The sequence below is a fragment of the Vanessa atalanta genome, chromosome Z (genome assembly GCF_905147765.1).
Source record: "Vanessa atalanta chromosome Z, ilVanAtal1.2, whole genome shotgun sequence".
In the NCBI taxonomy this organism is placed as follows: Eukaryota; Metazoa; Arthropoda; class Insecta; order Lepidoptera; family Nymphalidae; genus Vanessa; species Vanessa atalanta.
Window position 1 is genome coordinate 3,497,082 of NC_061902.1, and position 12,487 is coordinate 3,509,568.

The window sequence follows — 12,487 nt, forward strand, 5'->3', positions numbered from 1 at the left end:
AGGACGCCAGCAGTGGGAAATTTACAGGCTGTTAATGTAATCTCAATAATTGTACTGCAACCCGCCACGACAGCAGATGGGTGGGTGCCCTGAGTAACAACGCATCTCGCAGCGGAATCTGCTGCATAAGTAACAAGATAGTCGAAATATTTGAACTACAGCTTCTAGTCGAGTACGCTAAGGCAAAAGACCAATACATGCTTTATTTGGATCGAATAATATTTAATGGTGGATAAGCTAGCAACTAGATTAAATCAGCTAGTAGTAGTAGTAGGTTAGTTAAACATTTATTATACATAAAATCTGAAATTACCTAATATATTCTGCCAGTTCAAGTAAACATCACGGCGATAGCGCGTAGCGACCAAATCGTTGAAGAATACATTTACAACCGAACGGTTCTCCAGTACAATGTTGTCACTAAAACATAATAAAAGCGATAAAAATACAAATAAAATATTTTTTTCTAAGATAAAAATATTAAATTTTTATATAGTGTTCTGTAGAGTTAATAATACTGGAATATATAATAAATAATAATGGTGGGAACATCACAAGGCTTAAAGTTTCTTCTTAAATGTGTAATAATTTGTACACAATAATAATATCTATATTATAATAATATGTATGTACAGTACAATGAGAGCATGGAATAAGTCCGTCGCGTACTTTATGAAAAAAAAAAACGTAGTTGGAAATCGAAAGTGCTCCCTTTTTAGAAGTCAAGTCGTTAGCAGTTGAGTTTTTTTAAAGGTTACTCCTACACAATACATAAGGAAAAAAGACTTATATCTGAATAGTCGTACAAGAATGCCGTCGCGCTGAGAGGAATGTTTTTGGAGAGCCTTCCCAAAGCGACTTCCAATGGGTAGTCGAAATGTTCACACTCTGGCATACATTTAACTAAATGATTTTGATCATCGTTTTCATGATTATTATCATTTTCACTATTTTCGTTCAGCCAAGCTGGATCTGCAATTAAAAAAATATTTATTAAAACCTTTTTCGATGGAAAACGCACGCCCACGCCTGAAGTAGGGAGTTATGTGGAACTCGTCAGTGCATATGCGATTTTGCACTAAATACTAAAATTTCACGTCAAAAATACAGAAAACGAACCCGCGTTAGGTCGGACATATTCACTAAAACCTCTTTCAAGTGGCATAAAACAAAAAGTACACACATAATAATTACTCTCACATTAGACACTTATCTTTGCTATTTTTAAGTAATAATTGAAGTAAAGTTGTTGTTATAGATAAAGAACGAAAAGGAAAGACGAATTAGGTAAAACCTCTTATACTTATTCTACGACTCTAACGGTTATCTTAAAATTACCGATCGTTATTTCCTTCTTTAATACAAATATAATATCGTTATTAATAAATATAAATATTGGACAACATCACATACATTACTCTGATTCCAATGTAAGTAGCTAAATAGCTAAAACCGATGTACACTCTACTCGACCACGGAGGTCGTCAAATATCGTTATTTTGTCAAAAATTCGATAGTCTGTTGTTATTTATTAATAAATAATATATATATATATATATATATATATATATATATATATATATATATATATATATATATATATATATGTACTACTTCGTGCAGGTATTGTAGAGTGTATCCCACACGTTATATTGGTGTTAATATCGATTTTGATGTTAGATACCGACGGTCGTATTCTATCATCAATTTCCGCCGCTCTGTGTAACAAAACTTGTTTATGATTTATACGTTTATAGTTAAATTTTAGCTTGTTATTGAAACTTGCCTTTTCTAATGAGAACACGTGAAAACTGAACAATAGTGAAATGTGAATATCAAGTAAACTAGTGTTGACGATGTAGGTAACACGTGCAATTTTGTTTTTCATTTCACATAAAATATGAAATATTTTTTGTAAAGAGGTCAAATATTTTTTAATTCAAAATATTTCCGAATAAGTGTAACGTTTTAATTTTTTACATTATATACATTAACACCCGTAAATTTCCCAATGCTAGGCTAAGGCCTCCTCTCCCTTTGAGGAGAAGGTTTGAAGCATATTCCACCACACTGCTCCAATACGGGTTGGTTGGATACACATGTGGCAGAATTTGTTTGAAATTAGACACATGCAGGTTTGCTCACAATGTTTTCCTTCACCGCCGAGCACGAGATGAAATATAAACACAAATTAAGCACATGAAAATTCAGTGGTGCCTGTCTGGCTTTGAACCTGCATTCTTCGGTCTCTCTCTGGGTCCATCAATCAACCTCAAAAAAAAATGTAAATGGTCATCTTAGATTTGTAATTTTTCGTGTTAAAATGTGATCTACTAGTCCAGCCCTTTCATTTGATTCATGATTGCGGATATAGTAAAAAAATGTTAAACCCGCCCGTCATTTAGAAACATATACTAAAATCGCTTGTAAAAATCTGAAATTACCAAATTGTTATGTATTGAATCCAGTGTTGTATCAATTTTTAACATGAATTTATAATTAGATTATAAAAAAGTTACTCGTAAAGTTTGACCTAATCAAAATGAATATAAACAAAAAAAATTAAAATAAAGAAATTTGACTTAGAAATTTTATTCCCATAGCGTATTAAAAGTTTAACTTTGATATTTTTATTGACTACATACTTATAACTTTCTCCAGGCATTCGATGTCATGAAAGTTGCAAATTCTGCCGTAATCTGAAACAAACTATATATTTATAAAGTAGTCACGTTGGGTGTTATGATAATATCGAGATTTTCTTTAGTATACCTATCTCAAATGTATGATTCAGAAACTAATTATTTATTATCAGGGTAATATCGATTATTTTGATGTATTTTGGAAGCATTCGTAAAGATAAATGATTATAGAATTGATTTGAAGCAGCCGATCACATAAACTGAGTAAAGAAACGCCAAATATATAGTCAAAAGATAAAAATTACGTTAAGAAAAAACATGTTTTAGAAAATTACACTTTGTAATTACTATAATTTTGAAATTGTTTAATTATTTCTTTATAGAGAACAAAAATAAGTCCTTTTTAGGGCATTGGTTGGCGGACGAGCATATGGGCCACCTGATGGTAAGTGGTCACCACCGCTCATAGACAAAGGCGCTGTAAGAAATATTAGCCATTCCATACATCACCTATGCGCCACCAACCTTGAGAACTAAGATGTTATGTCCCTCGTGCCCGTGATTACACTGGCTCACTCACCCTTCTAACCGAAACACAACAATATAGAGTACTGTTATTTGGCGGTAGAATATCTGATGAGTGGGTGGTCCCTACCCAGACGGGCTTGCACAAAGCCCTACCACCAAGTAAGTCTTATGTACACATTATATTAAAAGGGTTTTTTGTGGTTAAGTAAGTTTTGCATGGATTGCAATTTATTAAAAAAGGTATTGAAAAATGCGCTTAGCGTATATTTTAATATTTTATAGCGTTCATTTACTTATTACTTCATTTAAGTATGTAATAATTGTAAAATTGGTTTCAAACGTAATTTTATCGTGAATAATATGTAGATCAAACTGCTTAAGGATTCATTTTTGTGTAATTATAACAGCTAATGTCACGATCTTTTGTTGTAGCTAGTTATTCGTATTCTCATTTTACAGCCATAGATTTATTTGTAGCACGGACATTTATAACGTTAAATTAAAACCAAATAAATACGTCAAACAGTAAACACAATATGCAACATATTGTTATATATAGAGTAAATACCCTTATATATTCGCACAAATTAGTTTCCGCCCACGACGAAAGGAGCGGGGGGAGGCGGTGCAAGTACAGCGTTCAACTGACATCGTTTACGGAAAAATTCAGGGTGATCGTTTAAATAATAATTAAAATTTGAAAACGGAAATAAATTCAATTTCGCATGAACAATATATTAGTAAGGCTCTATACATGTTTACAATTATTAAAGCACTTCATTCATCTATGTTTTTTCCGTATACGAAACATTTACATTTTAAAAGTTAATCCTAATATTAGTGAAGGTCAATAAATCAAAATACACATTTTACAATGTAGGCTTTTACAAGCGCTTTTGAATCGTCAGAAACGAAACTCAGTAGTTACTCTTTTTCAACATTTAAAAATAAAGTCATGTTAGTTAAATACAATTATACATGTATGTAATCCTACCTGAAAGTCAACAAGTATTAACTCCACGCTCTTTTATCATCTGTATAATCTTGTATTGAATATGCCTTCGTCACTTTAATTTATGAAACGGCAAAGTCGAAAGATCAAAACATTACTCACCTTTTTGCGGGAAGAAGAAAGGAACACAATTACACGTGTTCATCAATATTTGTACTTTACGCAGCGCCATACAGTTGTGAAATGAATAATAACGGAAGTTTGCTAGTTGTACCTGAAATTTTTTTTTTGCCTTGATTAATTAATAATATTTTCGACCGCTGCATCAGTGGTGAGAATAGGTAAATTGTAACGCGGGCTAGATTTTATTGGTACTGGTAACTTCCTTAACTTGGTTAGTCTAGTAAAGCAATTTTTTAACCCTTCAATCTTGTTACTGCTATGATATGATATGGAAAACGTAACTTCGAAAAGCGAAAATCGAATTTCGCCGTGAAAGTATTCCTACCACTGTGATGATACGAGACTATGTAGTAGATAGACAACTGGCAAAAATATTGAATTAATACAAGCGTATAGAACTTATTATTTCAGTATATCACTTTAGTATGATGTTTCCTATTTTCCCACTCCTGTTTTTGTGATAATGTTACAACTATAACATTGTAACAACATTTAATTTCCTTTAAATTAGTTATTAAATAGGACAATTAAAAAAAGTGGAGCATTAAATTTACATCCGACTCTTTGCTCTTTAAATTATTAATTTCTTATCGTATAATTTTCTAAACTTTATATAGTGATTTTCTTAAATATATCAAATAATAATTTGTGTGTCTGTAAGTGATTACATAACCTCTGAACGACTTGAACGATTGGGGTCATTTTCGCACTTTGTATTTGTTTTATCGATCCTATGTTGAATGTTAAGACTTGAAATGTAGCGCTTTACTCAAGTAAATAATAAATGATGTCAAATAGACACGCAAACTACCAGACGCCAGATAAGTCACCTATCGCCCTTCCTGGAGGACCAATTAATCTTGGATGCCGTATGCCTCTAAAAGCCTTCTGACTTGTACTCTAAAAGAGAAGCCTGTTGAAGCATTCCAGTGATAAGGCCAAAACCATGTCCCCTCGGAGAATCTTATGTTTTATAGGTGTTAAAAGCGTTCACAAAGTCCACGGTACATCGGCCCACTAAGCCTTTCAGAGACCCGGCCCAACCTCCTCAAGGTGCCTAACAACGCGACTAGCGAGAAACTTCTCGAAAAGCTTTCCCGATTCATACTGCAGCACAAGTGGCCTGTAGCCCGAATACGGAGTCTACAGGTGTTAATATTGAAATAAATTAAACCCTATCAATGCTTACAGCGAACATGTTGTAGATATCATGTTAAGAAAATGCTACTTTGTTTTTAAGTTACATATGACATCTAAGTCGTATATATATATATATAGACATCTAAGTCGCATATATATATATATATATATATGCGACTTAGATGTCTTAGTCTTAGATGATTAATGTAGGAAATACACCACTCCCCAGCAATTTGTGTTTCAAAATTGACTCAGTCAAGAAGATTATTCATTTTATATTAATATCTGATATGAATTAGTTGAAGCTTCGTATATTAGTTGAAGTACCATAGAGGATATCTTGTTATTAATAGACACAAATTATTTCATTATCTGTTTCATAATAATGTAAATTTTAAATAGTATATGATATAGAAATAACCGATAAGCAGTTTTTAAATTTATGAACCCTATCTAACTAGTATATTGATTTAATTATAGTTTCATAGGCTGTTTTAACTAACTTTGTATACTCATTTTATTTTAATGAGACAATGAATTATTATCAATGGATATAGTTCCTGTATCTGTCAGACGTTAACTCCCACTAGATGTAATAGACACCAATTTGGAAAATAGTATTGATCGTGGCCATACCAGACAAACTGCTTCATCCATACTGAGAATTCCTTGATAGAAAAATCTAGAATCTTTTGGTAATAACCCAAACAAACAACCCAGCCAAAATTATATATTTCTAAGAATATTAAAATTCTCCTAAAGTCATTTGGAAGGAATTCGTTTAATATCAAATCAAGCTATGTGTGTTGGGAAGTATGACCTAGATGGTCACCGACCAAAACCGTCGCGAGCCATGGAAGTAGCGACAACAATTTTCGGCGAGGACCTTTGCTGGTGCCAATACGAATTTGGGGGAAATGACGAGAACAATGTGATTGTTTATTTCAATGTCACGTTTAAACAAGGTGTAATTAAACGCTGATGTCAAACTCTCAGAATGAGCGTTAAGCTCAATCTGAGAGACTCGACACCTATTCATATTCGACACGAATTAAACTTATTATCCAAACACAATCGATATTGTGAGAAAAATACAGCTATAAAATAGTGCCTATAGAGCGAAAGAGACTTTTCAAAAATACATCAACGAGAATAACGGCTTCTTTAAGAATAACTCATTGAATCCCTGATAAATGCAGCATAATTTGACCATATCTCTATGAATTTTAATAAATGTTTATTATACAATAAACATTTGCCAAATCGAATCATATTTCAAAACAAAATTAGATGTTTTGTCACTTGTTTTTGATACATTTTGGCATAGTGAGTCCGAATTATAGCAACAGCTATAATTTTCACTGATCCCACAGGTATGTCCAAGCCCTGCCCAAACAAACACTATTTGACTATATAACCCAATGGAACGATATTCGTTTTCTTTTTATTTAAATGTACATGCAAGCTAATTCTTGAAAATGGCAATATTTAATGGTTCTATAATTTTTCTCGTCTCCGTACCACACCAAGATCTACATAAGATTTGACGAGGTACGGAGAAGAGTGGTCTTTAATGCCACCCATGATGTCAAGAGTCTATACTGACGAGAAGAAAATCTATATGATTTGATTATGTAGCAGACATTAATATTATGTCATAGAAACATGACCGCCATGGATGTCTGGCTCATGGATTTTTTGATTTTCTGGATGATTTTAACAATCAACTGAACTGAACTGAATAAACTACACTTCTTGTTTGAACTTTTGCGTACTAAGATTTCTTATGATTTTTCTTATGATTGGTTATCTGATGCCCCTTATCTAGTCAAAAACGGGGCGTTGTCCGTCAGTTATCACATTCGCTCGTTTCCGATTATCGATGAAATTAGCGGATAAACTGCTTAATGATTCATTTCATCATTAAAAAATTATTGTATTGGCTTGAGTCAGATCTACAAATATCCATATTCAGTTACAATAAAAACCAAACTTATTTCGTCTGGCATCTCTTCAACAAAAGACTGACGGAAAAGATGTCCGATGATTATAAATATCAATTTTTATGATTGTTCTTACATTGGGTTTTGGTAAACCATCAAGCTTGTTCAATTTCAGTTTCATTGAAGCGTACAAACAGGAAAACTGTAAAGTCGGTTTTTATTTTATTTTTTGAATATATATATAGTGAATATCGATTAATCAAAAGATATAACTGTGTAATAATTACAAAAATATTCGATACATTTTCAAGATATTAAGATTATCTGGGTTGTATATGTCGTATCTTTAAACGTTATACGTCAACGGTCATTACCGCGATATAATGTGACGATACTAGATCTAAATTACGCAGATATAGAAAATAATTCATCGTATTTGTCATGTATCTATTTTCGCAATAGTATCAAGAGCTTTAGTAGGGGTTTTTATTCTGTTTTCACAAAGAGAGAAATTACTTCTATATCTCTATTATTATAGAGAAAAGCCGAGAATTTCAACCGGAGAATATCTAGAATCGCGGGAAAAAACTTCTTTCGCCTTTTTTATGTTTGTTCTTTAATTTAAAAGTTGTATATAAGCCTTTGCTATATGCCCTTAACTGATGATTTCGGGTACAAACCCAGGCAAGCACCACTGAATTTCCGTGTGTTTAATTTGTGTTTATAATTCATCTCGTGCTCGACGGTGAAGGTAAACGTCGTGAGGAAACCTGCATGTGTCTAATTTAAACGATATTTTGCCACATTTGTATTCCACCAACTCGCATTGGAGCAGCGTGGTGGAATATGCTCCAAACCATCTCCTCAAAGTGAGAGGAGGCCTTAGCCCAGCAGTGGGAAATTTACAGGCTGTTAATGTATACCTGGAAATCGGGACGCGTAGGTAGTATATTAAAATTCGGACGAATACGATTTATCCATTGATGACATGCATTGCGAAAATCTATAAGTTTAAATTATCAGAATAATACGGTCGAATTGAATTTTTAAAATTTTAGGGATATTTTTATTCGTCAACTTATCATGAAGTGTGTTAGTGAAGTGGGTTTTTAATAATTGTAATTCTTAAACGTGAAGGAGAAAATAATTGTTTTTCTAATACAATATACGTATGATTATTATCTATCATTCAAAGATACGATAGAAAAAATAATACAACGAAATTTGTATACAGTTAAAAGCTGTTCTATAATAGTAAAAATACAGTTTCATGGTAGAATCTATATTGTGAACCGCCAATCGCTTTACTTGTAGTATTTGTTAGGAAATAAGTGCCTATTAAACCAAATTACGAGTGTTCGAAATCTCTGAATCCCAAAAAATCGAAAACGTTATATTTTTTACTAAAAGCTGTCTGTTTCAATCTGAAAGTGACACGTTATCGGTCAGTCAATATCTATTACGATACTTTCTGTTTCAAATGAATTTGTTAGCTTTAGTTGAATTTTTTTAAGCTAAAGACAAAAACATTAACAGCTCGTGCCAATAAAAGCTAGAAGCCAATCATCATCATCATCTCAGCCGGACGTCCACTGCATGTCAAGCAAAGGCTAAAGGCCGCTCTTGCGCTACTCGCATCCAGCGATTTGACTTGACATCCCAAGACTCTTGCAAGATTGTCAGTCCACCTTAAATGAGGACTGCCCACACTGCATTTAATGCTATGCTACGTTGTCGCTACTCCATAACTTTTCTGCCCCAATGGCATTCGGGCTAAGAGCTATGTGCCCCACTTGCTGCATCTACAGTTCGATAATCCTGCCACCTATTTGTTTACATATGACTCCGGTCATATGTTATTGTAAACAAATAGTAAAAAAATAAACAAATGCTAGTGCAACTGGTTTAATTTGGTATTATTCGTTGCTTATAATTTGGTGGATGTGTTTGCATTCACGCACGATGCAGCGTGTCTAGCGTGATGAATGGTGAATTGTCGTTGCGATTCTTTACACACCTCATTTCATATTTACGCCTCGGTGTCGTTTCGAGTCGATATTCACGAGCGCTATAGAGTTAGCAAAAAACATGTCTGAAAATAAAATATAACTACGCAAGATTGCGTGTGGACGAACACGCCGATTTTTCTGGAAAATCAAGGATTTGATATTACATTTATTCCTTTTAAAATATTAGTTAGATCTTGGTCGAACATTAAATTCACGTGATGTTGTTTCTGTCCTTAAGTTAGGTACTAGTTATAATAAACTTGAAAACTAGACTTAGCTTTAGTTTTTATTGCAGAATGATAACAATGAAACTAAAACTAAACTAGAAGTAAGACTTATGAGACTGTTGATCATCGATAACAATATGTACCGTGTTATGTGTGAGGTTACACAGCATATAACAAGCTCGTGGGTCTAAAACAAATATTACACAATTCACAAAAAAAAAAATATGTAAAGTTAAAAAGTGAAGCCTGTACGTGATCCACTGCTGGCATGCGGTCTCATTTTATTTTGAAGATATTTGGAGATAATTCCGCCACGATTATCAAGTGCACGTTACACTGTTACACGCATTTTCCATAATTTCCTCGCGTTGTTTTTCTTAAACGCCGAGCAAGAGATGAATTATAAGCAATAAAAACCATTGCTGCCTATGTAAAGAATGATTCCACTTAAATTCTCAAAGAAAGAGAATTTTTCTTGACCTTATATTTTAAAAGTCAGTATTAACTGAGCAAAGCAAAAATACAAAAACTGATCTAAAAAGTAACTGGTTATTTTACATAGAAGGTTTAAATTCGATTTAACACCACTTTATATATTACCTGTACTAATATTATAAAGGCGAAAGTATGACGCAAGCTTAAACTCCAAAGAAGGACTTAAGACTTTTATGCTTTCAACGCGAAGTGAAGCCACAGGTGACAACAATTTTTTTTTACATTTCATATGACTTGAGTTAAAGTTGCTCCTGAAGAATATCATTATACCTATAATACACAGTGTTTTATAGGTAGAATGATATGTTTTATTAAGTGATTTATTAAATAAAAAAATTGTATCAATTGTTGTCAAACAATAATACAATACAGAATCTAGATGGAATGCTCCGTCCTATATCACATTTCAAAAAAATATAAGTTAAATAATTATTTTTATATTGTATTTAATTTTTGCTTCTTTTTCTAAATCCTTTATTTTTCTTTTGAACACCTACATACGTTACATACTGCCCTTCATGAGGCTAGCAGGAGAATGCTTTAAGCATTGAGCCTGCGTTTTGTACCATATAAATATATTGTGCTGTGCAATAAAATTTTAAATACATTTAAAGATAATATCAAAATAGATTCAATTACTCAGCGTGGAATCAATTTCAATCTTTATTTATGTAATTTCGTACTTTATTTATCTTTACAAATTAAATCTACGTATTTACGTCACAGCAATAAATTAAATACATATCATTTTGGAGATGATGATGTATGCACATATTATACAATGTTATTTATTGCATTTGAAATATTTTTTTGTAGCTGTTTAGGTCTCCTTTGAAGATTTAAATGTGGGCTTGATATTACTGAAATATAACTTATTATTATAGGACATGATATAGACCGAAAATGATAGACCGTGTTTAATTAAAGTGTCGCTCCGTATGACCTGCAAAATTTGGTTTGTTTTAGATTTTCACCAAATAACCAATCAAGTCCACGACTACCAACTCTAGCATCGCGCGCTGATTGGCCGTTTTAAATTTACGCTGCTTACGTGACTACCGTGACTACCATATTATTTTATTATCTAAGTCAAAATCCAATGGAAACGCAGTAGTTATATTCTATAATTAATAACAATGTTGTTTAATAATGGATTAAAATCTTTATTAGATGGCATTATGAATTTAAGTAAGCTATGTTATATCTCTTATTAAATTATATTCGAACATACAAAAACCCTGCTGCTACACTCGTTAAGAATACTAAGGATTATCCGCTCCGTACTGATTAACTTACAGTGTTTATTAATATCATAAAAATCGTGGAGATTAGCTAGAAGACCTGACTTAATCAATAATATCATCATAATTTGCGTAGAGTATTTTAAGATATAATATTATCTTTCAATTTGAAAGACCAGGAAATAATTTCGTGGATATGAAATTTTACTATCTCTATATATATCGATATATTGTGCATTTACATATGATATTTAATTAATCGATAAATCGTTCGACCACAACGATTGGATCAGCTTTTATTAGAAGTAAATTATGATAAACAAATATATGACACATAATTTGCGTAAACAAATATGTCTTTTAGATATTTAAAAAAAAACGCAAGTTGGGTGAATCGTTAGTTTTTTAAACACTTTGTTACCATCGAATCAATTAGTCTTACTTCGGTGGGCTTTAAATATTTTTATCTCTTCCTTAAATGATATTTTAAATAAAAAAAGCAATTCCAAGAAAATTTAGCAATTACGCAACGGAAATGGCATCAATATTAATTAATTACTTTCGTCCAGTAATATTTTCAAAAAATTTTCACTATCTAAAATTTTTATTTAGTTCAACTTAAGCTTTTTATCTATACACCTGTATATATTGGTCTATTTTAGATTCTAACAAAAAAACCTATCAAGTCCAACCGATGTAAATAAACTTCCACGACGACCAACTCTAGCATCGTGCACTGATTGGCCGCTTTAAATTTACACTGCTTCCGTGACTACCGTGAATTCCATATTCTTGTATTATCCAAGTAAAAATCTATTGGAAACGCAGTGGTATAAATAATTATATAATGAGTAGTATTAAATAAGAACCGAAAGTTGGGCTCAGTAATATGTCATCCAACATATAATGCAGCTGTGCCCCGCTTGGAATGTGGAGAGGCAATTGCCGTTTTGCGAGGCCGTATGAGACCTTTCCCTCGAAAGTACTCGTGTCGGTGATGCTAAGCAGGAATAGGCGAGGGCCTTCTTCTATTAGATAGTCATGGTCCAGAACGAGAAAACTGAGCAGGCGCGGGAAATGGCCATTTTCGTTTTTCTAATGTACTCAATAATTGTTGTGTAATAAGT

The 12,487-nt window shown here is 32.5% G+C and overlaps 1 protein-coding gene across 1 annotated transcript in view; it reads right to left on the bottom strand.

Annotated features, from left to right (window-relative positions):
* The window catches only part of LOC125076222 (sodium channel protein Nach-like), a 48,301-nt gene that overhangs the window by 3,251 nt on the left and 32,563 nt on the right, over positions 1-12,487 (bottom strand). The window contains exons 7-10 of the mRNA XM_047688285.1: positions 4,285-4,396; positions 2,646-2,699; positions 807-972; positions 314-420 (exon numbers count right to left, since the gene is read on the bottom strand). Coding sequence (XP_047544241.1) covers positions 314-420; positions 807-972; positions 2,646-2,699; positions 4,285-4,396 — 439 coding nt within the window. The remainder of the gene's footprint in view (positions 1-313; positions 421-806; positions 973-2,645; positions 2,700-4,284; positions 4,397-12,487) is intronic.